The following is a 27,846-nucleotide window of genomic DNA, read 5'->3' on the forward strand; positions in this document are numbered from 1 at the left end:
GCTCATATGCATCATATTTACCAAGAGTTTTGCTCCACTGGCTCTCAGGAAGGACAGCTGCTCTCTTCAACAGCATCTCATTCTGCGAGGGGCTCAGCCGTACAGCTCAAACACTATGATCGAGGCAGGAAGATTAGTGGCCATGCACCACCATCCTTTCTGACTGCAGCTGGAGAACAGAGTAACTGACAAACCATCTTAAGAAAATGATTTTTATTTCTTTTTTTTTATTATTATTTCTTTTTTTCCCTTTTTTTTTTTTTGAAGTTCTGATGTTTACAGATATGCTTGTATTTCTGATAATATAGCTTTGCAGCAATAAAAATCACAATGCAGCCAGCAGAGCAGCTGAACTAAGACCCATAAATACCAGCACAGAAAACAATGGACAACCACCAATATTTCTATACATGAACTATTATTTTAATGTCACATTTTGACAATTGTAAATGGTCTACAGAATGTATGTGGGCAAAAGGCAATAAGTGAGGCTTTTGAAACACTAGATGTATAATAAACAGCGCATTATCAACATTTACATGATTCACATCAAATTGATGACATCCTAAATGTATTCCTTTTAAAGGATAGAAATTTTTCAATAAAATATTACATTTCATTTAATACTCTGGTACAATACTTCATACACTGCAGGAAAAAAATAAATGCAAGGTCTACTCCACCTAATAAGAGGATCCTTTTTCATTAGTCTTTAGTACTGTAACAAAAAAAATAATCACAATAATGTCATAAATAAACAGGCTTGAAATTATTAATAATGTTTCACTATTTAAAAGGGAGAAATTAAAAATTAATTTGAAATAATGAAGTTACGGGTAGAAAATCAAAATCTGACAACACATCCTAGTACCAGCTGTGATTTTTCTCATCCCTACGACAAAAAAAACGAAACAGGTTTTATAACTTCGTTAGCCACATCCTAGTTAATTGTGTTTCAAACACATATCTTAAGAGGAAAAGGTAAAGTTTGGTCAGGATTAATAGGAGAACCAATCAGTCCTAACAACAGTTAGCTGAAATCAAAGTGTATGCTATAAAACATTCAGTAAATGAAGTCTGCAGCAAATTCATGCTGGCATAAATTATTGTGCCTTAGGAGTCGGGTTAAAGTTTCCCTTGTGGTATAAAGTCTTCTACAACAGAACACTTCACAACTGCATCCCTTTTCCATTCCATTGATACAGCAAAAGCTTGTAAATCAATGCTTAAAATTTATTCTCTAAAAACTCACTAGAAATACATGAAACCCACATTGACTTATCTCCCCTGATCCAAAGGACATTTCTCTTTCTTGCTTCATCTGTCATAAACCCCAGCCATTGCTTAAAATAATTTAAAAAAAGTTTAAGAATCATCCCTCTCTTGCCAGTGCACGAAAGGCAGACAGATTTTATCTTGCAAGGTCTCCCCTTTGGTATTCAGCAGGGCCTAACACCTCAGTTAAGAGAGGAGAATTTATTCACAATCTTTCAGATTCTGTTCCCCCCTCATTGACATTCTTCCACCGTATGCTCCCCAGGATTAATACACATTCTGCAGTAAGAATTCCCTGGTTACAAGAAAAAAAACCAAACAAAAAAAATCCTACAGTGGCATGTTCTAAACAGCTAAAAGAGGTCATAAGAGGCAATTTTATATTGGCCATGTAACCGATTGCTGCTTATACAGGTCAATCTTTTAAGACACATCACATTAACTGAGTTCATAACTGAGTTCAGATTCATTAAGGATCCTTCTCTCATTTCTCTTGACTTTTCCCCTGACTTCTCGGTTTGGTACAGAACAGCTCCAAACCTGAACATGCGTTCCACCTTGCTATAACGTATGAAGTGCAGAATTTATCTAACTCTGCACTAAGTTTTAGACTAATATTTAATCGCTGTCAATTGCTCTATACAAATACCAACACTTACAACATCCCTGTTTGGCAGGATGAAGCTGTAAATAGGGACAGGAGAGAAAGCAGGCAATGCAGAGTAGGTATCTCACTACCAAATTAACAGATTTCTTGCTCGTCATGACTAGAAATTTTAGGTCTAGGAAGGGCGTAAGTATTTATGACTAGAGTATAAGGCTATGACATTAAAAGACATAGTATGTTATGCTGGTGACAGGAGTTAAAAAAAACCAACACCAAACCCAAAGCATCAAAAGACAGAAAGGACAATAGGCAAAGTAACAAAATTCTGCTTAACATTTAAAGAAGCACCTTCATTCAGTTCAAACAAAATGTTCAAATATTTGATTTTGCAAAGCACTCTCAGGAAAAGGTAATGTAATCTCTCACTTAACCTTTCACAAAGCTGCATTAATTACATTCCAGGCTCTAGCATAATTTCACCGGTAAGGCCAACAACCCCACGCCGTCGGCCCTGCGCCCCTGCATACAGCAGTGTAATGCAGTGCTCACCATCCGCGCCTGCTGTATGAAAATGGCAATAATTCCTCAACACCACTTCAGTCACAGAACCACCTCCCCTAAACACAGGGAAAAGATGTAGGTAAGACACCACCGGCCCCCACTGCCAGGGACCGATCCTGCCATTAATGCACACACGCAGCTGCTCATGGCTTCAAGGGGAACTTCTGGTCCAGATAATTGGCCAGAGCAAACGAAGTGAAGAAACCCAATTAACTGGCAGCTTAACAGCAGTTCTTCCTTCTAGAGTCTCTAGAAGAGGACTTTGTCTCATTGACAACAATCAGAAGTGGTTTCAGGTGAACGGGATTTTTAATCGCATCGGGACAGCAAATTCAATGCAGCTCTGAAAGGCACTTCAGGTGGAATGGTAATAAACTCCTGCCCGATGAAACAAACCAGGACAAGCCTGCTGGCCTCGCTGCCCGTGCTGCCCTTTTCAACTAAGGCAATTTGAGTGGATAGCTAACTTCCATGCACTGCTTTCCCCACAAAACTTGAATTTAGCCACTTACACTAGCATAAGGCCTTACTAAAAAAAAAACAACAAGAGAAGGCTCAACAGCTTCCACCTCCCCCAGCAGAAGGGGAAGAGGGTAACCTTATACTAAAGTAACAGCCTGCACAGTGGGTTTCACTTGTTTCACTGTTTTTAATATGCTGTCAAGATGTCATCATGCAACTTTTTAGAATACCTTAATTCTACAAGTTCAGTCTCTTACTTAATGAAGACAGACAAATTAACAAAGACAGTGTCCTCACAAACCACTAGGCCACTGTGTCTTTTGAGAGATACAGTAAATTTCTATTTTGGGTAGAGATCATGTAAAAGAAATCTTGTTTGATGTAAAGGCTACCTTGCATAATTACTCAAAAATAGCCCATCCAGCCACTCAGCTAAGTTGCGATCAAAGCCACCAGTTATCACGAAAAGCACCTTCATATCAATAACTGCTCACCCCTATGAAACTCAGTCCGAGTTTGAAATGTATTAGGACTAATTTTACCATGTAGCTGATTCTATTCACGCTGGTGATCCATTGTTTTCAAACAATCAAGTATTGTTCCCATCAGTATTTTACATCAGTGTAACGGATTTATCCACATCATTGCTCTCCCACCACCCCAGCCCACCCCACCATAAAATAAAATCCCACAACGGCTCAAATAAAGGAAAAAAACAAACCAACTAATAGCCATACTGTGAAACAAAAATACTATTTAAAAACCAAATGGATGACAATCCAACAGTTTGCGGGATTCAAAACTGTCTCTACAAAGTAGTTGTCTACATTGTAGAAAGGATTTCCGTTTATTTGGAAAATGAGCAATTGTAAATCAGGTACTGGAGAGAAGAGATATAAACAATCTTTAGATGGTCTTAAGTTTTGCCTACTGTTGAAGGATTAAAACCGTAAATAAAAAGGTACCAAGCCCTCAGAGTTCACCGTTCATGTGAAGCTTCTTCCATCTCTTTCTTGACCTTTTTAAAAACCATATTCATTTCTGGGAAAAGAAGGGAGAAGAAAATGAAAAAGTATTTAGGAAAAAAAATCCCCAGCAGTTATTTTTTATTCTGACATTATACAGAAGTACTCGGTTTTGACATAAAAAACCCTCAGACTCAACCAAAAGTCTCAAACCCTGCTTATAAACTGTGTGGTACTTTGGCAATAGAAGCTGAGATCGTGCACAAACTTGGAGAAGGTCCCTGGACATTTAAATGGATAAAACACATTTACAGTTACCAAATGGAAAAGGGAAAATAGGATTTCTGAGGTCTTTAAAAACACAAGAGGGAAAGATGACAGAAGGCTTTAGATTAGAATCCAAAAGAAGTTAATGACTAAAGACACCTTAAATTCGAAAGTATCCCTTTGCTGTATTTACAGCCTATTAACCAAAGTATCAGATAAATTTATGAGCTAATAGCCTATATACATACACAGTTGTCTGATTGCAAGAACAAAATTATAACAGATATTTAAAATACAACGAAGAGAATCTACAGGCTTCTCTCCAAGCAAAAGCAAGGATTTAATTTTTACTAGTAGAACAACAATAGTACACCAACTGCTCACACCACACAGGCACAGCAGTAGCTTTGCTCATCACGTCTTTTATGAGGCTGAACATGAGATTAAGTGTTCTTTGAATCGCTTTAGCTGCACACAAATCCTTGTCGTCAACCAAGAGCAACAATCACTTTTAAGACATGGAAAATTTAGGCTGTAGTTGCTACTCATCTTTTGCTAGCATGCAGAATTTCAGTCTCCTCAATAATAAAGACTTCCAACTTACATCACTGGTGAGTCAGGACACGAGAACAAAGGCCAAACTACCAAGCTAATATTCCACATTGTTTCGAAAAGGTAGGCATAGATGAAACTCAATTAGCTTCTGGAATTTAAACATCCTAAGGGGGATAGATTACATGTGGTTTGGGCATTAGAAAGTCCTTCCTATAGTTCTTCTCACAGTTTGGTTTTGTGTACATTTTCTCCAGGCACCACAACTCCAGGCTGGACATGCACACTCACTCCTGAACACACGTACCTGCCTTTGCATGGAAGTCTCTGTACATCTTCTCATCTGAAACTTTTTTGCTGTTGCATCAGTCCCACATTTTCATATACTCTAGCACTATCTTCTCTCATTCTGAAATGAAACAAATATTTACAGTCCAAAAAATCTAGTTGGAGAAAACCCTATTTGTACACACAATGTAATTCAGTGACAATTTATTTTGCTCCATTTATTTTAAGAGCAAAGCAGAGAGCAACAGTCTAGGGCAGTTGCTGTGATAACTCGTTCTCATTCAAGGTCTCTGAAGATTAGTTACTACAGTTCAAAACTTACACACTAACAACAGAAGCGAACTTACTCTGGACACGTTGGAGTTGGGGTACAGGGTGGAAGAGGGCTCTGATCCCCACCTGTCTGGTCCGATAAAGAATATTTAATGTTTGTGTATTCGTGACCTTTTCTCTTACTCTTCTGTGAAGCAAAACACAACAAAAAGCCAGAATATGAATTAGTAATAGAAAACAATCACTGAAGCACTGCAGAAATTACATGTGTATCTAACTGTGTATGGTTTTATTAGAAAGATTTGGCTAAGAGGAGAAGAGAACTCAGTTCTGTAGGTAACACACACAAAATGGATAAGACCTAAAGATTGGCTGTAGTTATTGGTTACAAGACCTAAGAGCCCCACTTTTCAGTATTCCCCTTTCCACTACAATCTCCAGCAGAACATACCAACCTTGTGAACCAGCACTCATACGCAATCTTCATCTTACTTGGCAGAAGAAACCACACTTCATTCTTTAATAGACAGTATCAGCCAGTGGGCTTCCCACTGACCTTATTTCCAGCTTGGAGATGTGGCCAAATGAGTAACAACGTTGTTTGCAAGATCTCTAATAAAATAACATCTTAGCCCATTAGGTTTGATATAAAAAGAACCCAAGCTGTTATTTGTATTCTGCAGCATATGTTACAAGCTGCAGCCAATCGTGCTGGCATTCATCTAAAGCTACTGAAGGCTCCAGCAAGCAAAGCTACACTAGGAAGGAAAGGGGATACGGCTTTCTCCCTTCTCAAGACAAACGTTCACAACACACACATACAAATTAAAGCCTCACTTTAAAGTTTTAGAGGGTAATGGGTTTTGGGGGGGTGGGTGTTTGTTTTGGTTTTGTTTGTTTGTTGGTGTGTTTTTTTTAAAATGTTCGAACAAGTACTAAATAACTGGCCTGAATCGATCTCACAACAGAGGCTGTCAGAGCCTCTGGGGAGTTCTGGCTGCTGAGTTTCCCTTAAGAACGCTCTGTATAGCAATGTACGTTGAAGTTTTTCCAAGACAGCCTTCTGAAACTTGCTCAACTTGTTCTGTTATTGTACTGAACTTCTTCCCACTCAGCCTGCTACCTACTCCTGACAAATCACTTTCAAATAGACTACCAGTCCAGATCAATTACCTAGAAGGTGAATGCTAAGAAAATAAGGTTTAAACAAAACACAAAGATTCAAACTCTGCTGCATTCTACAGTTATGGCTACACAACTCTCACCTGCCAATAATATTCTGAAGCCCAAAATTAGGGCTTGATTTCCACTGCCCACTCCCCCAAACTATGTGATGATTCAAGTTACAGATGTACTGTACAGTAAAAGCAATTCAAAAAGAATCAGTCAGTTCTTCTATTACTTAAGCTGACTGAAACAGACAAAACAAGCCAAGAAAAAATAGATATCTGGCTTCCCTTCCTTCTGCTTAATTCACTGTAATTATCCCTTCTAATTCAGAGTAATAGAAATGTGGTAAGAACTACTTGTTTCCTAGATGTAAGTGAATATACACATTTCCACAGGGGAAAAAAAGAAAAACCACTAAAACAAATTCACTTTGCTTTTCTTCTACACTTGTAAGATGACAGGCAATATTTAACACAACACTTAACTATGAAATCTCGAGGCTCTCAACATTGCAGTGGGAGAGGGAAGGCTAGCAGAGCAGGGAAATTCTTTCCTGAATACAAAGAAAAAGCAAGCATATCTAGGTGAACGGGGGCAGCTATGCACATATCCACTTCTTCAGTCCAACTGGTCCCAAGTTGGATGACAACAGGCTAGCTAACATGACTACCTAATTTCTTATCGGAGCTGCCCTGTGTTCACTCAGATTGAAAAGCAGAGAGCATGACCTCATATTGTTTCTTACAGAGGTGCCCTAACGGACTTCAGGGTTTTTTTTTCCAACTTCCATTGTTTGCAACTGCAACTAAAGCAAGCACAGAGAAGAAAGTTCCTGAAGTTAGTTCGGGAATGAAACGCTGTGTTTTGAAAAACTATCTTATTGGGGTGAAATTCAAGTGTTCTGCACACCATTCTACTACTTGGCCAGTTTTTTTTCTGTTCTATCAAAACATGCTTTGAAGCGTTCACAAGTTTTTTTCAGGATATTAGTTCTTACAGTTACCACAAAGCTTTGCTTTTGTCTTGAGAAATTCTGTATTGTTTTACTCCTACAGCTGCCACTAGCCCTAGTTATAGGTCAAGGCCTCCTGAAGTAAATCAGTGTGCCATTTCCAATTTCTTAAACTTTCACACCTGTGCCTTCTGGGCTAGTAACAGAACAGAGGATGAAACACCACTAACTGCACCTCATCACCATAGGAGAAATACACTGCTCCAAACAACATCAAAATACTATCCAAAACCCATTACAACAACCAAGAGAGAGTTCCAGATCTGCTTGTAAATGGCAGCAGCAGAAAGAGACCATATTCAAAAAGCTGAGGATACAAGGCTTGCATAATTACAGACAGAGATATGAAGCAGCTTTAAGGTGAAGTGAGACAACAAAGCCAGGAAAAAAAGTACACCTGAGGGATTTCTTGTTCCTCACTTTGTGTCTAATCACCATCACAGCACACAACAGCTGTCCTGGGGAGAAGAATAAAGTCTCTCTCCTCTCTGCTGAACAGCACATCTACATCATGTAGGCAAATATAAAATAAGCTCTGCCACACTCCAAAGCAGCTAGAAGCCACACAAGAGTGCCAAGCCCAAGCTGGCACACTCCATCTCTAAATAGGGATAACATCTCACACCTGGCGCTGCACTAACCACACAGCTCCCCACATCTGCGTGATCAGTTGTGTGGGTTTATCTCCTTCTGAGCAACAAGCCAGCTGCAGAAGGAGAGAGATTGAAATTCTGAAACAAAAAGATAAAAATCCCAGATGACGAGGTTAGGGCAGCAAACGAAAGCAACAGTGAGTAGAATGTCAGTTCTTTATTACAAAACGAGGTAACTTCCGTAAAACACTGTAAGAACTCATTGCACTCAAGTTGTAAACACAAAGAGTAAGATGAAGGTCTTGTGGTTGTCACCACATATTCCAAAACTTTTCTCATCTTACCACACCAAATCACTCCTCTAACTGCTTTTTGTTGGACGCTGTACTGCAGGATCTCCGCACTCAATCCTTCAGTCCAATATACTTACCTCTTACTAATAAACATGTAATTTAAGACTCCAAAATTGGCATTACAGTGACTAGCATTTGAATTTGATTATCATACTTTAGAAACAGATTTGAAATGTCTTTAAAACAATGGAGTACAAGGTTCTGCACTAATTAAGAGTGTCTTATCTTTTATTCTTCTTGCACAGAAAACCAGATAATATGAAAGAAATTTGAGATCTGGGATGCAGGGACTGGGGGACAGGAAGGACGGGAACCCATACATGCAAGAACTTTCATGGGAAGTAAACCAGCACTAGATACAGTCACATGCAGAAGGCTCTCGAACTGCTGATTTTCTTATGCTGCCAGCAGCCAAACACACTGCTGGTATTTTACAGTTTTCTAATTCTACCTGATAGTTCAAGTAACTCATAAGCATAATGATTTGAAACACGGGCTAACTTCTCTGAAGAGGGTTAAAAGGTTACAGACCCAGCCTCTTCACGATGCATTGGTTATACAATCAGCAATCATGCCTCCAAAAGTCACAGGCAGCAAATGAGCAACTCTGCTCTATGTTCAAATGATAACGTGTTCCTATGTAACATTTTATACTTAGGACAAATATACCTGCTCCTCTTCAATTCTGCGCTGTAGCGTTTCAATGTAGTGCTGTACTGCCATGTAAATAAATCTATACTGTGCTTCTGTCTGAACCATTCCTGACCGCTGTGATCTCACCATCTGAATGGTCTTTGGAACATCAATATCACAGTCCACACCTAGGGAGAATCACCACAATGTTAAGAACAGTAAAATAAACTGTCTTTGGAGGAGAGATTGGTCTCATATTCCAGCAAAACACAGTGTAGTTGAATCATCTTGCAATAAGCGAGATTGCTAACATTTAACACTGAGAATTCATCCTTGACTACTAATACCCAGATCTGTAGAACTGTAGCGTAACATGGAAAGCTGTCCTGGAGGAGAAAACTGCATCACTTCCACTCTTTCAAGACCACTTTAAAATGCAACCTAGCTCAACATACGTGCTGAGTTAGTGTTTATGGCAGTTTATGCATAAACACAACACTGAAAACAAGTTACTCGAATTCAGCATGCATGAGTACTTCAACAGCCACACACATTAATGATTTCGAAAGAAAAATAGAAAAATAAATAATAAGAAGAAAAATATTATCAGACTCCTGGCTAATCCTCAGTTGAAGGTGTTCATTATGCTGAACTGGAGCAGGGTTTCAGCACTTTGATTACAGCTAAGTTAGGAGGAATGAGAGAGTCCCTTCTATGCCAAACATACACACCTAGTTTGTAGCATCACTAGAATCTCTCTATTCTGCCAACACTCCCGTTGTTTTACCATGATGTATCTGTCAACATCCCACAGGAAAATAAAAGTGGGGGGAACCTACCTTTTTCTCTGATTATGTCAATAAGAATATCAATCACAATGAAAGTTCCTGTTCGCCCAATCCCAGCACTGTAAAAAGGGGGAAAAAAAGTTAATCGCTTTTTTCTTTCTGAACAGACAGCAAAGCAGCAGTCCAAGTATGAGTCTAACATCAAGAGACATTAAACTTCCAAATTATATCCAGTTAAACCAAGCCACACAGTCAAAAGTAACTAGAGACCTATTCAACTTAACATGGAAGAGACAAAGTCATAACAGCAATTCTGTACCTCAGCATTTATTAATGTCCTTGAATAAGAAAAAAAAATAATAATCAAACTACAAGGTCAGATCTACCATTTATAAATGTTACAAAATGCATCTCATTTATAAGTCAAGACCAAGGGGAGACTACTCACAGGAGGTGGGATGGGATACTATAATTTCCATGATCCTACACCTGAAATGTATCTAGCCAAGCCTTCTCACACACCTTCTCATAGAAGTACTAAAGAAGTACCACCTTCTCATACAGCATCAGAAATTCTTATTCATAAAGACGTGCGTACTCAAGAAAGCCTGCTTTGAACATAACCGTTTCACACCTATCTAGGTATAACCTTTGGCAAAACAGAAAGCACAAACATCTTGACAAATCCAAGTCTGAGTAGTTCTCAGGGAAAGCTGTCATCTTTTAAAGTTTTCAGCTCCCCCCACCACAAAAAACAACCCAACAAACCAAGCCAAAAGGGATCCAACAGAACTCCACAAGTACAGACAGTAGTAGCAGGAGAGGCATAGTGCATCACCATACCTGCAGTGGACCACAACTGGTCCTGCATCAGAAATGCTCTCCTGCTTATGGTGCACCTCCTCTAGGAAGTCTAGTACACCACCAGGGTCACTTGGAACTCCATGATCAGGCCAAGTTCTGAAGTGATATTGCCAGACTGTTCTCTCTGTGTTCCCCTGGAAGGAAGATGCCAACACATGAAAACAAAATCCTTCAGATCAAAATTCAGCTAAAAGCACTTATGTGGCAAAGTTGAATCCAATCAGAAGGTGGCATATCCAACCTGCTGCTCAGTATCCACAGCACCACAACTCTTATAAAGAAGGAAACAAGTTAAAGAGTTCTTCCTGGCCTGACAGGTCAATCACACCACCTGCTTCCTCAGCTCCCTCTTTCTCATGCAGTTGTTTCCAAGAACATTCCCATCTTCAGCTTTAGAAGCCATAGCAAAGTCCCATCTGGGGGTGACCAACAACAAGGGACTTTCATCTGTCATACTCATCATCAATACCTAGTGGCACTCACCTTACACACTTCTTTCCACTCAGTTCCATCCCATGGACATACTAATCTAATACATCCTGATTACTTGCTTCTTACACAACTCATTTTGCACCCTGATCCAAACTGGTTCTTAACAAGAAAATGCTATTTCCACACTAGTTAACTGTTTCCCTCCTCATCCTTTGTATTCCTTCTCTTAGGTATTCTTTCTGCATACTGGAACCACACATAACCATTTTCTTCTTGTGCTACCATCTCCATGAAAGGGAGCAAATGCCTAACTAGACTTAAGTGTCATTACTTAAAAGCATTGTCCCTCTTTCCAGATTTCCTCAAAGCCCCGCAGCTGTGCATCTTCTGCCAAAAAGTCCTTAGGTATAAGGATCTTCAATTATCCCAAGGACAAAGAGAAAGATGTATGGAACTGAATCTGAGGCTTCAAAGAAAGAGACAGGGCTCAATTTATTAATCTCTTAGTCCTTTTATTGACTGCAAAGAAACAGTCTATTTCTGCACATTTTTTGTGATCTGCAACCTAAATTAAAAGCAAAGTTACTAACATACTTACCTGCCCAACTTTAGAAAGCTTAAGTTCTCTTAGTGTGTAATCATGTGCTGCGCTCTCCTTAACATTCCTAACACGCATAACACCATACTCCTTCAGGGAATATTCATCAGGCCAATACTTGACACACTTACTCTGCAAGATTTAAAACAAATAAATAAACAACATTTTTAAAATGGAGCAAATCAGTAAGAAGAAAGTCTGGTTAGTAAACTGATTAACAAACATTTCTGAAGCTTTCATTCCTGAATACATGGAGGACAATCACAAGCGCCAACTGGACAGCTAGCTGACAAGGTAACATGTTTTAGGGGGAAGTTTCTCTTCCCCACAACAAACACTGGGTGATTTCAGACAAACAAGTACAGGCAATCTCTCCTTTCAGCAGCTTTCACGATCATCTTAGTAACTGCTTTGCCTTGATAGCTTCAAATCCCAGAGATTAAAACACTGTTGCTTGTACCTCCACCCAAATACTTTCAAAATACTGAGAATTTCCAGTGGAATGCTGTAGACTTACAGGCTATTCTACTACCAAAACACAACTGGCTGCAAAATAAATACAAGTCAAAGGTGTAAGGCATTTTTAGCAGAAATGAAACCTAGATGCTTGCTTTTTCATCACGTAGAGCAGAAAGGGCTAACACAGCTCTCCAATTCAATCACCAAAGCAACAAAGAATCGCTCCCGGTGGCAGAGGACTGAAGCCTTGTGTGTCTATAGCTTCTGAAACACAGAGCTTTAGGTGAGCTACTTCTCTCTTAAGCTTATCTTAGATGGGATATATTCCATCCACTGAGGAAAAGATTCACCTATTACTACTTTGATTTTGTTCTTGCGACAGTTCAGGAAAAAGCAGCTCCTGTCAGCCCGTGAATACGATACAGGTCCACCCAGTATCAAATGAGAAATTATAGTGGGTATACAGGTGCACCTTCCAGCAATAACAAATGCAGACCAAACACCAAGTACTACAGAGAAACATTTCCTATTTGCAGTTACTGCTGCATATTTATGACAAAACAGCAACAAGGAAGTTCCTTCTGCCAACACAAGACAGAGTAAGAGATGATTGAACACATGCTTTCCAGCCTACTTAGGCAACAAGATGCTTTCCCGTTACTTTTGCCCTTCTTTCCCTGTCATCTCCAAAAGGGTAGAAGCTAAACTGATCTTGGTATATGTCGACATAACTTGCAGTTTCAATACAGAATTCTGAACATAACAGCAGTTGGTATGGCAGGTCTGAACAGTAACACATGATATTAAAATAAGCTTTAATCTGATAGAGGGGATGCATATATTATTGGCTTGTTGGACTGCCTCCAAAACACCACTATTTTAATTCTAAGTATTTGCTGCTTCTACAGTGCATGCTGAAGCATATTCAGAACTCTATGCAAATCCAAGATGTTTCTAGTTCCTCACTTCCTTAGGCAATGTGCTCTGGAAGTCATTTCTGATGCAGAGGTTTCTCTCCTTCCTGGAGATCTGAAAGCATCTTGGCCTGAGATAAAAAGCTTTTGTTTTATATCAGGACTACTGTTATTTGCAATTCTTGAAGAAGTGAAATAGGCATCTCAAGAAAACAACAAAAAACCAAAAATAAAACCAAAACAAATAGGAAAAAAAAATTAATGTGTGCAGCACTGATTAAGTAATCAGACTTTAAGATGTTCTATACAGCCAGAGCACAGAAAACAGGCTTAGCAAAATTTAGAAAGAATCGTGGAGAAACTGCAGAGGAGCACAGCCCATTCAGAAGGTTATTATAAAAAAAGAAGGAAAAAACCAAAGAGGAGGTGTATTCAATTCAACTCTTCCAAAATAACCCCAGATTTTATTTCTCTTCTTCCAAGAGAAAGATCTAAAAGGAAAGTCACTGGAAAGAGGCAGCTTCTCCCTCCTTCAATGCATTGTTAGGAAGGAAACACAAATCATGGCCCTTTATAAGGTTGGTGAATGGGCAGAAGTTTACAAAGCCTAAAAAAATCCACAAGACAGAGTCTAATCGTTTCTACAAACACCACCAGTGACAGCTTTGACACCTACATTAGGAAGAGAAGCCCATAAAATCTACTGCTATTTGTCTGCAGTACTGTTCACAAAGCCTCTATTTTTGTGGCAGTGGTAAGGAACCCCTGCAATTATCTGTCACCTGCAGAAAAATATTATACTTTCAATTCAATTTTTTTCAAAAGTGATGCTCATCTAACAAGATAACAGCTTTCCAGTCAGAAACAGATCATCAGATAAATGAAAAAGGTGGACAATGGCATGTGGAAAAAGAGAAATTTATTTTACCAAACAGAAAAAAGATCAGAAACAACACATTCCAAAGATAAAACTATACTATACACAGAAAGCAGCATGTGACCATTGCCAGAATATCGGTATTCAACTATTTCCTATTCTTTCCTGCCATGTGTCATTAGAACCCAGTAACAAAGTAATAGCCTCAGATTTGCCAGAAGACAGTGAATAAGATAAAATCTCCGTACTTAAAAGGTAAAATGGAGGTTCTTGGGATAGACCATTTCCTCTTTACAAAATTACAAGATCCTTTGTATCTTGGGATACAAAATTTCGTCTTTCAGAGCATTAGATACTGCCAGAGCAGTTCACAAGGGAGTTGCAGATCACTGAGGCTGAACAGGCAGCTGTGTTCACACAGAACAAGGCAGTCAAAGGCAAGGACCTGACTTCAGGAATAAAAGTGCTAAATCACACCTGGCTGGGGGATTCCTAACCAGGTACAGTTTCAGCCATAATCACTGGCTCAGCACATAAGAATGTTACCAAATTCAAGCACAAAAAGTAAAGTCAGAAGACAGAATAGCATTCTAATAGTCTAGTAAATGTGATTCAAATAAGATGAATCTGGGGCAACAACTTTCACATGATATTGTCATTTTTAGGTAAGAAGCAATATCATCTACATTCATTCTTATAAAGTCCCACAATTATACTTTTCCAGTAAAGTCTATACAGGCTTGGTAAACTAAAATAAATGGCAATACTTTTGTTGAAGAAACAGAGAGTTTACCCCTTAAAATACGCAGAATGCCTGTTTGGCTGTACCTCACATTCCAGTGCCTCATACCCTGAGTAATTTTAAGATACACAGATTCACATTCAGTAGCTAAAATTTAATCAGTCAGCCCTTAAAAAAGGGACATCTGATGTCTTTTGAAAGTACACCCTCAATTCCCACAGGCACCAATAAAAAAGGACACTCAGCACCTTCCAGGTCTCCAAAGACAGTTGTGGCACACCAGATTTCAGCATATAAATCAATATAACCAAGTCAATTTAGTCCTTACTTGCATTCAAATGTCATGACCTTTCCCAAGGCCAGTTTGAGGGTCTGTTTTTACCTTTCCTCTTTCAACTTCTTTTGTTGTCATAACAATAACTCGAGAATTCTCCTGGAACACCATCCTCCAAAAGTCATTCACTGTATTCTGCAGGCAACCTTGAGTAGCAATGTAGCTTTTTTTTGGCTTTGAGTTGTTGCACTTGGTTTCAAACTCAGGCTGGAGAAGAAAAAAATTAAAAAATGGTGACAAACCCTTACAAGACTAACCTGGATTTAGGTAAGTGTGTTGAAAAGTAGACATGGGCTGTGCCAACAAGGCTCCTATAGGTAGGAGTATACTCACCATAATAATATTAGCATTGATATAGTCTGAAACAGGTTCATTTGGATCACCATCATGTAGAACAACTCTGGTATGGTCAACTGGAAGAACATATATGAATGTTAAGCACTTGAATCCTACAGTTATGAACACACAGCTATTTTTAAATATCCCACAGACAGGACCATTTCTTACTGCTACCAGAAGCTATTAAGTTATCAAACTTAATAAATTAGTGGCTAGAATATTTAACCTTTCCTTGTTTGCCATTTCTTAAAACAAGCGGCCAATTCATAACAAGCTAGATCAAAATAAGTGTTCATGCCTCCTAGTAATTCATGAGTGCATGGACAGTCAAGCACTAATCAAGGCAAATGGCCCCTGGATTTGTACCACGCAGTTTTGTACCACAAATTAATCCTCTTAAAGTTAAGCATTCCAGTTTGCTGAATAAGTTTCGGGATTTGACACTTTTAAATGGAGATGAAGATAAAAACAGTATTTGGGAATTGAAATATTGGTATCTACAAAGTGCATATGTTCGAACACAAATTGGAAATTGCATGGGCTAATACTGACAACATAAGAGGGGGAATTATCAGTAAAGAGAAGAAAAAGCAGGGTGGTGCTTAATTAACCCTGTATTTACAAGCTAAGAAAATAAAGCAGAGCGAAGCAGCAGACTTACATTATAATGAAAGAAATCAATACTTACAGGGTAAAATGTTTTTGTATCTATTTTTGTTTTTGTTTTCCTGACGCTGACCTTCTTTACGACTATAGAGAAGTTTGCATTCTTGCTGCTGTAAAGTCTAAATGAAAACAGCACAAACAACTAGTCTTAATAAAAACAGTATGGACTGTTTTACCATCATTATAGCAATCCTTTCCCACAAAAAGGATAATACTCGATTATAATGACAGAGAGTCAGAGAGAGAGGTACTGGATTTCTGCATTCAGACTTCGTACAGCATTGCTTCCAAGGTATATTATGAAACACTGGAGAGTGAGTGACAAGGCAAACTATTTTCCACCTAATAAACACCTATGAATTCAAAGCTTCTTTAAACCAAACTATAACCGGCAAGCCTTCATGATACTGTTCTGACCAAGCAGACCCAAGCTGCTCCCTCAAAGCTTTCAGCTGTAAAACACTGCAAGGAAACTGGTAACAAAGGACCACAACAAAATTTTGGCTGCAGAAATCCATCCATCTTAAAAGGCACCCTAAATAAACCAAACACCACAAGCAGCATTCTACAGAGCTTGTCCAAATACACTTACGTCTTTCTCACCAAGCATAAAAGTTAGGAGTACTACTGCATTTCTCCTTTTCACTGAATCAAGCTGGTAAACGACTGAAAGGGCATTAGCACCAATACAGATTAATAACTAATGCATTTAAAACATTGCCAACCTGCAAAGGAGTAAAGCACTTTGTGATCCAGTGCTTCTCTACCTGAGCTGTACCGGATTCCTCCAGGCCTTACCAGCCTTCTTCCTCTCCTTCAGCTACAGCGAGTCTGTAGTAACACCACTAGAAAGCCCCCGAAACAAGTCAGATTACGAAGGCTGTGTTACATCAATGCCACATGAGCAAATCCTTGCAAGCTGCAGCCAGATCAACTCAAAACAACCAAAGAGGAGGAAGGAGCATACAGAAAACCCAAAGCACATCAACAGAAGCAACTGTATTTAAATATCAAGCACGGTGAAAAGCCCTTCAGCAGTTAGAAGCAGAATATTAGGAAGATATTACTGTCTGTTCCCCAAAAACAAAAGTCCACATGGGAATGCTACATTTTTTTCAAAGATATGGATGAGACAGGAAAAATGCCCATGTACAACCCACCACCACTGCCACGTACCACTTTTTAGGTGCTCCAATTACTGTCTCCTACCAACACATGACCACTTCACTAAACCAGTACAAGATTTTGCACAGACCTCCTCATATTACACTGTTGGGGGAGGAGGGGGGGCATTAGGTAACTACAAACAGGGTTATCCATAAACCATCCTAGTGCAGAAACAATACATCTGTGTGGGGACTTCTCCTGTTGGCAAGGAACTAATTTCTCTGCATCTGGTTCACAATATGACAGGGAAAACAGCAATTCCATACTTCACAGCCATGCTGCTTAGTAACAAATCTCCCTACTTGCAAAGAAGCTGGAGGACGAGAATCTCCATGATGTTGTTGTTCCAAGTTTTAATCCCCAAAGCAGTATTGGCCTGACTAAAAGGAACACTCAGGTTTTGGAAGCTGAGGTATTACCACCTTTAATACTCTTGCAGAGATTGCTTTTTCCTTTAAAGCTTGGGCAGGTCAGACACTTGCTCACTTCTTTTTAAGTCTGCTATTGTTACTGCCTCACTTAGCGACCTTGGTCAATAAGACTCATCCCGGCAGGGAAACCAAAGAACAAAAGCAATACAGGAGAGCTGCAAGGTTTCATGCTTGTGAAGCGAAAGACAGAAAGCACATCCCCACAAAACATTGCTTGTGAGTACCAGCAATGGGTGAAACTGCGCTTTGCACTAGGTTCACCTCTTGCCACGCTGCAAGACTTTCAAGTGCCATTATCACAGAGCACCCTTACCTAATATTAACACTTTTGAGTTTCAGCCAAGTGAGACGCCAAGCAAAAGAACTGAAAGCTAAACTTTTCTAGCAGGTTAAAAAATGGAAACAATTAAGTGTGTGGAAACCATAGCTTCAAACACATCTTCACTTTCATAGTTAATTATTATTGCTTTGAGCATCCCTGAGGAGAGATCCATGAGCAGCAGCGACTTCTAACAAGCCCATTAAGGGATGTACACAGTGTAACAATAAATCTGAAACATAGTCCTCAATTTCACAACAACATCCAAGCATTAAGCTCACCAAAGAGCCATTTTTCAGAAGCAAAAACATTACAAGGACTGTCAACATGTCTGTCTACTAGTTCATGGGACAAGAGGTACATTCTTAAATATGCCTGCAGACAAGTAATTTATAACTACCATCTGGACTGCCAAATCATAAAACAGCACAGGCAGAGATCCACAGACAACCTGGAGTTTGTCCCCTGCCACCAAGGCTGACAGCTATAGCTTACCTGAGCTGAATGAAAAAGCATGACACTAAAACTGCTACAAGATTATTTCATTTCCAAAAAACACAGTGCAAAAAAATAAGTTTTAGCACTGACCTCACTAACAGCAGTAAAGGGGAAAGAGAAATGGAATGTTTCACAAGTACAAGCTTTCATTTCTTACATTTACTTTTTCTGCAAGACTTCTGGCTTGCTAGCAAATACTCTTCAGGGAAGTCACAAGACAGGAAAACACCTTGCTTCTGAAGGCCAACTGATAAACCCATTACAAGACAAATTCATTCAAAAGACCAGAGGTCAGAAGAGACATCATAAGGGTCAAGCAATAGCTTAGGTGTATTTTGACAGATCAACAATCCATTCCTAAAATGCACCACACAAGAGTGCTTCCCTCAATAAAAACCAAAAAGATTTAATTCACATAGCTTCTAGTAAGCCAGCACCAATTACAAGAAGAGCAAGCCAACAGGGCACACTTTTTCCTTTTCATGCCCTCCGAATAAAAGTAAAGTATGCTTAGAGTCTCCAGGGAAGCCAACAGACACCTTTGGCTTGGCTCACTTGCAAAGGCATGTTCAGGCCAAACCACACAGTGATGACAGGCACAATCACAGAATGGGTTGGGTTGGAAGGGACCTTAAAGATCATCTATTCCAACCCCCTTGCCATGGGCAGGGACACCTTCCAATAGACCAGGCTGCTCAAAGCCCTGGCCAGCCTGGCCTTGAATGCTTCCAGGGATGGGGCACCCACAGCTTCTCTGGGCAGCCTGTGATGGTACCTCACCACCCTCATATCTACCATCCACTGTGTCATGTTAATGATAAAGCACACCACTAATTAGTCTTTGCCAAAAGCAGTTCATTCCCATACGCATGTCCCAGCCATTAGAGTAGGTGTGGCTATTGCTCCTGACCCTTCAGGCCCCACGCCAAAGTTCACATGTGGAATTCCGCAAGAAAAACGATTCAAAGGTTGGGGCCAGTTTACCTCCAAGCAAGGTTCACAAGCAACAGATGAGAACTGCTCCCCAAGGGATCCACCGCTCTACAGTTAAGGTAAAACAGAGTCCCAAATCCTCAGCAATGGCCAGAGTAACCTTTGCTGACTTGCCTCCCCTTCCAGGTGGGGTTTGGACCATTCAGCAGTCCAGCATCAAGGACTGTCCCCCCACACTGGGCCCAGGCGAAGAAAAAGGAGAAAGCTTAGTCCTCATTTTATGATTTCCCCACTGACATGACCTCACCTTCTTATATTACACCTACATTTGTAGTGAAATACGTTACCTCTTTAGTAAGAGTCTTTTACTTTTCATGGATTCCTTTTTCTCCTCCTGACAATAATCACAGAGCAGACTGGACAGTACATTTAGCTAATGTATAGGTCTGATCAAAAAAAGGAGTTTCTTCAAGAACAACTGCTTGAAAATCTGTCACTACTCAAGAAGTTTCTCAAAATAGCCTTACACAGCCCAAATCAGTCTCTGTCAAAGATCAGGACTTTCCAGTTTCCTGTTGCCATCTGCTGGTGGCATTCCCGACTCCACTGTGGTTTTCTTACACCTGTGTGGTATATAAACCAGCCCATTCTATTTAAGACAACTTCCAAACTTTTGGCTATGGCCATCACATGCATGCAGCTGTTAAGCAACCCCAGTTGTCAGAGACGGGTTAGGACCCAGGCTAGATGCAAGTAGTTTGGAATGTGTTAGTTCTAACACTCATGATTTGCTCTAATTGAGAAATTAACAGTTTCAGCCATATGCTCTTTCAAGCATAAGTAGTTCCCTGAAATTGTTAGGATTTCAAAGAAGGGGAGAGCTGGGCCAGCACAGCTATGTTACACACACCAGAGGTGCACAGGCAAGACAGAAGGAAAGGCAATGCTACTTTCTGGGAGGGACATGGAATTTTGGCTGCAGGCAGAAATGAAACAATGAAACAAAACAAAAATAAATCTCCAGGAGTCCAGGGAATACATATAATGTATGAATACATATAATGAAGCAATGTTGCTTTATCTCAGAGTTTGCTACTGCTACAGCCTCACAATCATTTTAAGATCCAAAAAAATGGCTATCAAAAAGCCACAAACTCAAGGGCAAGAGCATTTACAGACAGAGAAATCACACTGACGTTTCCTTAAAGCAGTGGTACCCAACCTCCTAAAACACAGCAGTGCGAATGAAAAAACCATGGGCAATTCCCTTCATAAGCACAATGCATCTGACATATTCCAACTGCATCAGATACCACTACTGGACTGGTACTTGGGTCACCAAGAGTCATGTAGGCTAGGAATTGGTCCTTGGCCTCCAGAAATGTTAATCCAGCCTACAGACCTCTTTCTGTCCATGTGAAGACAAGGAACATGGGAACAAACCCAATTAATCATCCTGGTGGGCCAGATAAGAGTAGTAAGGTGCTCTCACGATGGGGAGGATATTCAGGAGGGATTGTGCTATGTACTGAATGAATAGCACTAAAGAACTTAATTACCTATCAGAATCAGGAAAAAAGGTAAATATTTCAATCCACAAGAGTGGAACTAGTAAAATTTTAACACACACTGTACCTGACACAGGAGATGGGAGCAAGAACAGGGATCTGAAGCAATGGAGGAGGAGATAAGAAAACGCCAGGAAGGCAGAAACAAACCTAACTTCTTTGTAGTGTAGAGATTTAATACCATAACACTTGGAAAGTAATGAAGTACCTCAAATTCTTCCCAGAAGCCCTGCTTGACTTTATCCGTAGTCTCTGCTAGCTTGCTTAGCTCTCGCACTCTGCTTTCAATCTCTGCAGCATTAATACGGGTAGTATTCAGAGGCTAAGAAAGATACAAATATTAAACAAAGGTATAACAAGTGACAACTGTGAGAAGACAGCTAAAACACAAATTCTAGGATCCAGGCATGTATTTGGACTGCAAAACTTTATAATTCATACAATGAAGGGCAGTGAGAGTAGACAGGAAGGGGGCAGGGAACAAATGCTTTAAGATGAAATCTCAGGGTTGGTCTTCGATACATTAAGTTGTCTCATATCTGGACTAGTCCTGCAGTCCCTATGGACCACAATGAAACCGAGAAATTCTGCACGCATCAGAGACACAAGAGTCTGTCCCTTCACAGGCACATAAGAAATTGTTCCCATTTAAATGACTGACTTCTTCATCCGGTTCCATGAAGTTTAGTTCTTCATTTTTGCGTTATGGAAGAAAAAAACCTCATGTCTCTCAGAACATACAGAAAATCCTGCACTTCAACAATATATTCTAAAGGTAACAAAGCTTAGTGGTGTCTTCTCCATTCACTCACCTGCTTGAGTTGCAATACTGTGCCCAAAGTTTCTACCATAGGGTTCTTCTTGTAATGTTCCACTAGATCTGTCAGAGAGTCAAATTTCTCCCCTCCACCAACATCGTATTTTAGATCCTTAAAAGACAGATGCTTATCAAAATAAACACGCTTCATACAACGACATCTACACTAACATCATCTTTACACTATGCAACATACAACAAATTATCTCCAAAACAATATGTAGAAGAATCTAGTAAGACCCTTCTGCTAAGGGATGGTAGAACCTTAATAAAAAGAAACACACATACAAACTATGGAGGAGGGCATTTCCCTTTTTGTCATCTAATTGAAAATCATTTTATCTGCCTTTTCAGGAGGGCTGATTCCTTCTGAACTGAGGTTCAGTCAGCTCAAGCAGACTACCTGAGCTACATGATTAGAATCCAGGGAATAGCTTTATAAATCAATTCAAATTCCTAAAAGAGTATCATTGCCTCCTGAAAGGCTGGTATTGACTGTCATCACCCCTATTATAAGGAAGCAGAGTTGAGTTATTTTCCTCCATATCATAACTACTACTAGTAGTTAACTGCAAATCAAAGAGGTTTTCTTGAAAAAAAAAAGAAAAGAAAAAAAAAGGTAGACATTCTGGTAGTTTAGCTTTTAGTCTTGATAAGCCATTTTACCTCCAAAATACTTCTATTACTGCATTTTAGTTGTTTTTAAACAATTAAGTTGTTGCACTGTCTTTTAGGCTAACAGAAGAAAAAAAAAATGACAAAATCAAAATCTTTTTTTTTAAGAGCAACCCATGGACGTATATGAAAATATCAGAAGACTATAATTTAATAATACTTCAGTGAAGAACTAACCTATAATAAAATCAAGGTTCACATTAAGTGTTCCTTGGATTCAATACGCAAAATTTTCACAGAATGTTGATCATCTATCAGGTGCAACTTTATAAACTGACAGGAGAAAGACATATTCAGATAGATCTCTATTTGTCCAATTACTTATATTTTTATATAATTCATCCAGGAGACTGCAACTCACTTAAGAAGATTCATGAACATGAAAGGCTCCATCAGCAGAGGATTTGAGACAGACTTCTGATGCAATCAAAAGCAAATCTATTAGAAGGTACTTGACAGCATAGTATAGTACGACATGATTCAGTCAGGCAAGCAGTCAAAAAAAATAAAACACTTATAGATGATATATAGCACACCCAGTACCACAGGGAAAGGGGAAATGTATTCAGCTCTCTGCAGTGAGGTGCAAGATGGCCCTCCTGTTAGAATAAACCCACTGCCCATGGAAGTAGCCCTGTTAAAGAAACTCGTGCTTCATCATACCTGGCAGTGAATCATGACATGTGTCACTTTAGACTTTCCATCATTACTCTCTCCTTTATCATCTCCTGTCCGGACAGAAAGAACAAAGTCCCCAGGATGGCTTTGACTCTCACGCACAAGAAAGCTTCCATGTTTTCCTTTTTCTGTTAATAGTTTTTCAGCTTCTCTTCCAGAGAGATGCCCATGAAACCACCTTTTAAAGTAAGATAATAGACAGGTACCCTACTTGTCATTCCAGCCATGTCTGAATCTGCTTGTTCTAAATATTACATATAAATATATTATAGTATATCAATATATTGTTATATATAAAAAGTTTATGTACACTAAACAACAATGCACTGGTCTACAAAAGGCTCAGTTTATAAAAACAATTTTTAAAAATGCCTTGGAAGCATACATGTACATACACATGAGTGATTACAGAAACACTTCGAAGCAAGCACTTCCCTAAGCGCCGAAATCTGCATGTCACACAAGCTTCAAATGAAGCTTTGATTTGGAATCTTTACAACAATCCAAATGGACTCCTTGGTGTCCAATAAACACAGGCTTACACTGCAACTGTTTCTTCAGTCAAGGCATTTATTCTTCTTTTATTTCTTTCATAAGACACGCTTCCCTGAAAAACCTGGGAGAACTTATTTTTGAGACATTACCTTTCCATCACATTAGGTACTGGACAAGATAATCACACCAGTATCATTTCTTCAAGAAACATGGCCAAAAAGGCAATAATCCTCCTCACTACTGTTAAATACAAGCCATTCTGAGGAGTAAGAGAACTTGGTTTAATATTCTTCCTTAGTTTTTGACTTCTAGGAACAAGTTGGTATCTACTGGCCATAGAGGTTTATTTCTGACATATGCATACTTCCTGAGTATATGTCAGGTCTTAAGTCCCAGATCCTCCTCACCAGCCATGTCCTTAAAACATGAGTTGGAGCAATCTGAGGATGCTCATATCATTCACTTTCTTACACATATGCTCACTGCTGGAAAAATCATATAAAGTTATGCCCAGAAACATACCTGGTAGTTCCTTGCAGTTATAACAGCTCCAGGCAGCTTCAGGAGAACTTCTACAATAAAACGTTCTCCCAGTAAAAATAAAGGGAACTATGCTCTCTTTTTTATTATTGTGCACACCAGGAAGAATGCTGAAGAAAACAGGTTCTGAGGCTTGGATTGCTTTACCTTTTAGTCACATTTATTAGTCTACTTTGCAAGTAACCTTGTGGAAACCAGCGGGACCACTTTTAGCAGAAGATAGCGGCCACCCTTTCATCAAATGGAAGCTGATTGTAGTGCTAATAAATGTATGTGTTTACCCCTATGAAGAAGTGCACAGACACTGAGCTTTTCACCACCATTTCTCTGACCTTTCAGATGTAGGATCAGCACAGTTCAGTGGATATTTCAACTCTATAACATCTCCATTCTTTTCCTTGAGCTGTCCATGATGTTCCATATAATACTGGACTAACTCAGCCAATGTAGCAAACTTCTCTCCTCCATAGAGGTCATAGTAGTCTCCTGTGTTCTGGATCTTGATGTGGGTGACAGCTCCAGTTCGTCTAATATTTGAAACAAAGGGAAGAAAACAACCACACAAGTCAGCTGATTTCTAATCAATCACTTATATATTTAGCGTTCTGTTGTCCGAGTTAGAGAAATCCATACTTACATTTGCATCACTTTCCAACTGAAATATTGCAGAATAGCTAAGCTAGTGCACCTCTGAAGTGTGCTTCAGCCACATTTCAGTGGCTTGCAAGAAGGGGAAGTGTCTGTCCAACCGTCAGGAAGAATAGGAAAAAAAGAAACTTAATTCCGTAATGAAGGAATCCTTGAAGCCAGTGTAAGCTCTGCGGCCTCAAGATCTCCAATAGAAATCCCTCAGACCCCCAAGAACTGCACACACAAGCACAAGGGCAGGGGGGAGGGGCGGGAGAAGAATTCAGCATTCTCAAGACACCCATCAAAGCCTGTTTGCTCCTTTCCCTAGAATTTCACACTAACTGCCAAGATCTCTCCTTCATTAAACAGTTGCCTCTGCCTGATGCAAGTCATTTGCTCCCACAGCCTCTAGTATTAATGAAAAGCAGCTCTCTGAGTGTCCCCTTCTGTTCCACGAGGCTCATTATCTCAAAGGTATCCAAGCAATTCTTATCACCAATTCCACTTTTCCCTTTTCCTTTATCTACTTCCTCTTGCTGTCCTTTCCCCATCCCTAACCACTACACATACAGCGTCAGGGGACAAGTGTTACAAAAGGCCCATTTTGGAAGCTGGAAAAGCACCACCATTGCCCTTAAAAACTTGCTGACTTTTCCTGTAAGAAAAGAGGCTGGATAGCATTTCCTTGCACATGCTTGATCAGTAATTCTTATAATCTCTGCTACTTTCACATGGTTACCAAAAAGATTACTTTTAAGGGGCTAAAAGTAATGCTTTTATTAATCTATTTGTGCTTCTCCTTAACGTTTCTGTGTCTCTGCAGAATCAGAAATCACTGCCCTCCAACCTACAGTTTCCCCAAGTTGGGTAAAAGTATTTAAGAACCTCTTCAGGGAAAACGGGAGAAAAAGAAGAGGGGGAAAAAAGCAAACAAACTAAAAAGCGATCCGTGCATTCTTTCATCTCTACAAGTAGTTCATCTACAACTCTTTCCCCACAGAACAGCATCAGATGAAAACCCTTACCAGTTTGGGGAGAAAGTCAAAAGACATTTACACTTACCTAACAGAGAGCGTGAAGTCTCCAGGGTTACTTTTGCTGGGCCGTGCCAAAAAGCTGCCATCCACTCCTCTCGTTAATAGTAGGTTTTCTGCCTCCACCCCAGTAATATTTGGATGAAACCATCTATAAGAGGTTAGAGCGTTAATAAATAAATAGAATAAATAAATAAATAGAAGATCATCACATGACAAGACTAAACAGAACAATCCAACAGCTTCAAAACCAGGAAGTACTGAGTTTTGTTCCTAAATGAATAAGAATTCCTATCTTAACAGAAAGCATAAATTATTAATTTCATATTACATTGCAATTTTATATATTGGTAAGAGATGCTTTGTAAGCAAAAGGGCTATACCTATACATACTCAGACTGCTTGGATTAAAATGATATCAAAGGTATACAATGTAAAGAGACACCACAAGTCATAGATTTCCCTTACTACAGGTAGACAGGACACACAATGAAACTGAAAGACAATCAGGAAAACCACTTAAAAACAAAACAAAAGTGACATCTGACAACATTTTAAAGTTAAAAATTTAACAAAACCTCATGCTTTAGGGCACAGGCTGACCACCAGCTGATGCGGGTCAGGCAGGAACTTCACTTGTGGACAACCTATTCAGTTGCCCAGTCTTCTTCCACCTTCCTCAAAAGAATGTGGTGCTGACCGCTGCCAGATGCAAGAGCACTGCTCCGTCTTCTAACTACCATGGCAATTTCTCTGCTCCGAATATATCCCGCTTAAATACAAACACCAAGGAATCTCATATCGATATTCACCACCCACAAACAGCCTTCCGAATGACTAATGTAGTGCCCTGCCAAAGGAGAACTGTATATGGTCTGTATCTAAGAAGCTCACTGTCCCCACCTATGGCATTAACTTTTGAGGGACTTACTCTTAGCCATTCAGTTAACACATCTGCGTTTTCTCTTATCTATAATCAAGGATTTTTATTGCACTCTTGCAGTACTAAACTACATCTCTGTATTCCAGATGAAAGGGGGTTTTAATAAGGCATGATTTTAGAAGACAAACTTGGAGAAAAACCAAAACCAAAACCATGCTACCACATAGTCCAGGGACAGAGGTGAACACAGCCACTAAGAACTGTTTTAGTGGCTTTGTCTGACTTGTATTTGGCAATTAAAATATCACCTTTATTTTTCAGAGTTGTCATAAATCAGACAGTACGCAGGTCACAAGTGAAAATGCACATCTGTACGTGCAGAAAGAACACAGACTACTCCTCTTTGTACCCGAGGTTCTCTGTTTCTCCAAAGTAAGGCAAAACATTAAGGCTAAAGACTCTGCAACTAATCTCATTACAAATATGAGTGCTGTATCTAAAAAAAAATTGAATAGCATTTCTGATCATTCCTGATACAGTCAGCATTTCACGCTAAATTGCTAAAACAGCAAAACATGAGGGTGCATGTCTAAATTTAGGGTTATTATTTCAATTGTTTCAGCAGTTCCTTCTGTACTGAAAAGTTGACAATATTCCTACCCAGGCCTTGTCCAGCCTATTCTCTTAGAAATGGTTTCTCATGGAAACATTCTGGAGAGTTTCAGAGATTCTAGAATATCCAGACCTCTAGCAAGTCATTCAAATTGGAATTAGGATTACTTGTGTAGTGATTCCATTTCAGAAGTAAGTGACTCTTCTTGTCAGTCTTGCTTTTCTTTCTAGTTAAGGATATTCTGCTTGCACCAAGCAAAACTAGTGACTACTACCATATCTTTAACTGAAGAACACCACCAACAAAAAAATCATCAAACCTATGCAGCACAAGTCATGAAAAAAAAATAAAAAAAAATATTTTCAAGTTACTGCAGCAAATGGGAACAAATTAATAAATAATGTTACATTTATCTAATGACTACTCAAAGATCAAGAAAATTTCTGATTGATGCAGTCTCACAAAAGAAACTGCACAAGCATCAGTACCTAGGATGAACTGAACATTAAATAATGTATTTCAGAATATAACAGGTTGGTCT

The 27,846-nt window shown here is 39.4% G+C and overlaps 1 protein-coding gene across 3 annotated transcripts in view; it reads right to left on the reverse strand.

The window, feature by feature from the left end:
• Positions 1-401: 401 nt before the first annotated feature.
• The window catches only part of PTPN11 (protein tyrosine phosphatase non-receptor type 11), a 30,748-nt gene continuing 3,303 nt past the window's right edge, over positions 402-27,846 (reverse strand). Inside the window, exons 2-17 of one of the 3 annotated variants that reach the window (XM_055794942.1) lie at positions 25,838-25,960; positions 24,783-24,885; positions 24,478-24,672; positions 23,096-23,288; positions 21,753-21,869; positions 21,149-21,262; positions 16,047-16,143; positions 15,353-15,432; positions 15,068-15,226; positions 11,694-11,825; positions 10,643-10,797; positions 9,851-9,918; positions 9,048-9,199; positions 5,325-5,437; positions 4,997-5,098; positions 402-3,946 (exon numbers count right to left, since the gene is read on the reverse strand). In XM_055794942.1, coding sequence (XP_055650917.1) covers positions 5,029-5,098; positions 5,325-5,437; positions 9,048-9,199; positions 9,851-9,918; positions 10,643-10,797; positions 11,694-11,825; positions 15,068-15,226; positions 15,353-15,432; positions 16,047-16,143; positions 21,149-21,262; positions 21,753-21,869; positions 23,096-23,288; positions 24,478-24,672; positions 24,783-24,790 — 1,653 coding nt within the window. In that variant the 5' untranslated portion in view covers positions 24,791-24,885; positions 25,838-25,960 and the 3' untranslated portion in view covers positions 402-3,946; positions 4,997-5,028. The remainder of the gene's footprint in view (positions 3,947-4,996; positions 5,099-5,324; positions 5,438-9,047; positions 9,200-9,850; positions 9,919-10,642; positions 10,798-11,693; positions 11,826-15,067; positions 15,227-15,352; positions 15,433-16,046; positions 16,144-21,148; positions 21,263-21,752; positions 21,870-23,095; positions 23,289-24,477; positions 24,673-24,782; positions 24,886-25,837; positions 25,961-27,846) is intronic. The other 2 variants (XM_055794941.1, XM_055794940.1) reach the window with 2 other exon arrangements.

Source organism: Falco peregrinus, chromosome 2, assembly GCF_023634155.1.
Source record: "Falco peregrinus isolate bFalPer1 chromosome 2, bFalPer1.pri, whole genome shotgun sequence".
Classification (NCBI taxonomy): domain Eukaryota; kingdom Metazoa; phylum Chordata; class Aves; order Falconiformes; family Falconidae; genus Falco; species Falco peregrinus.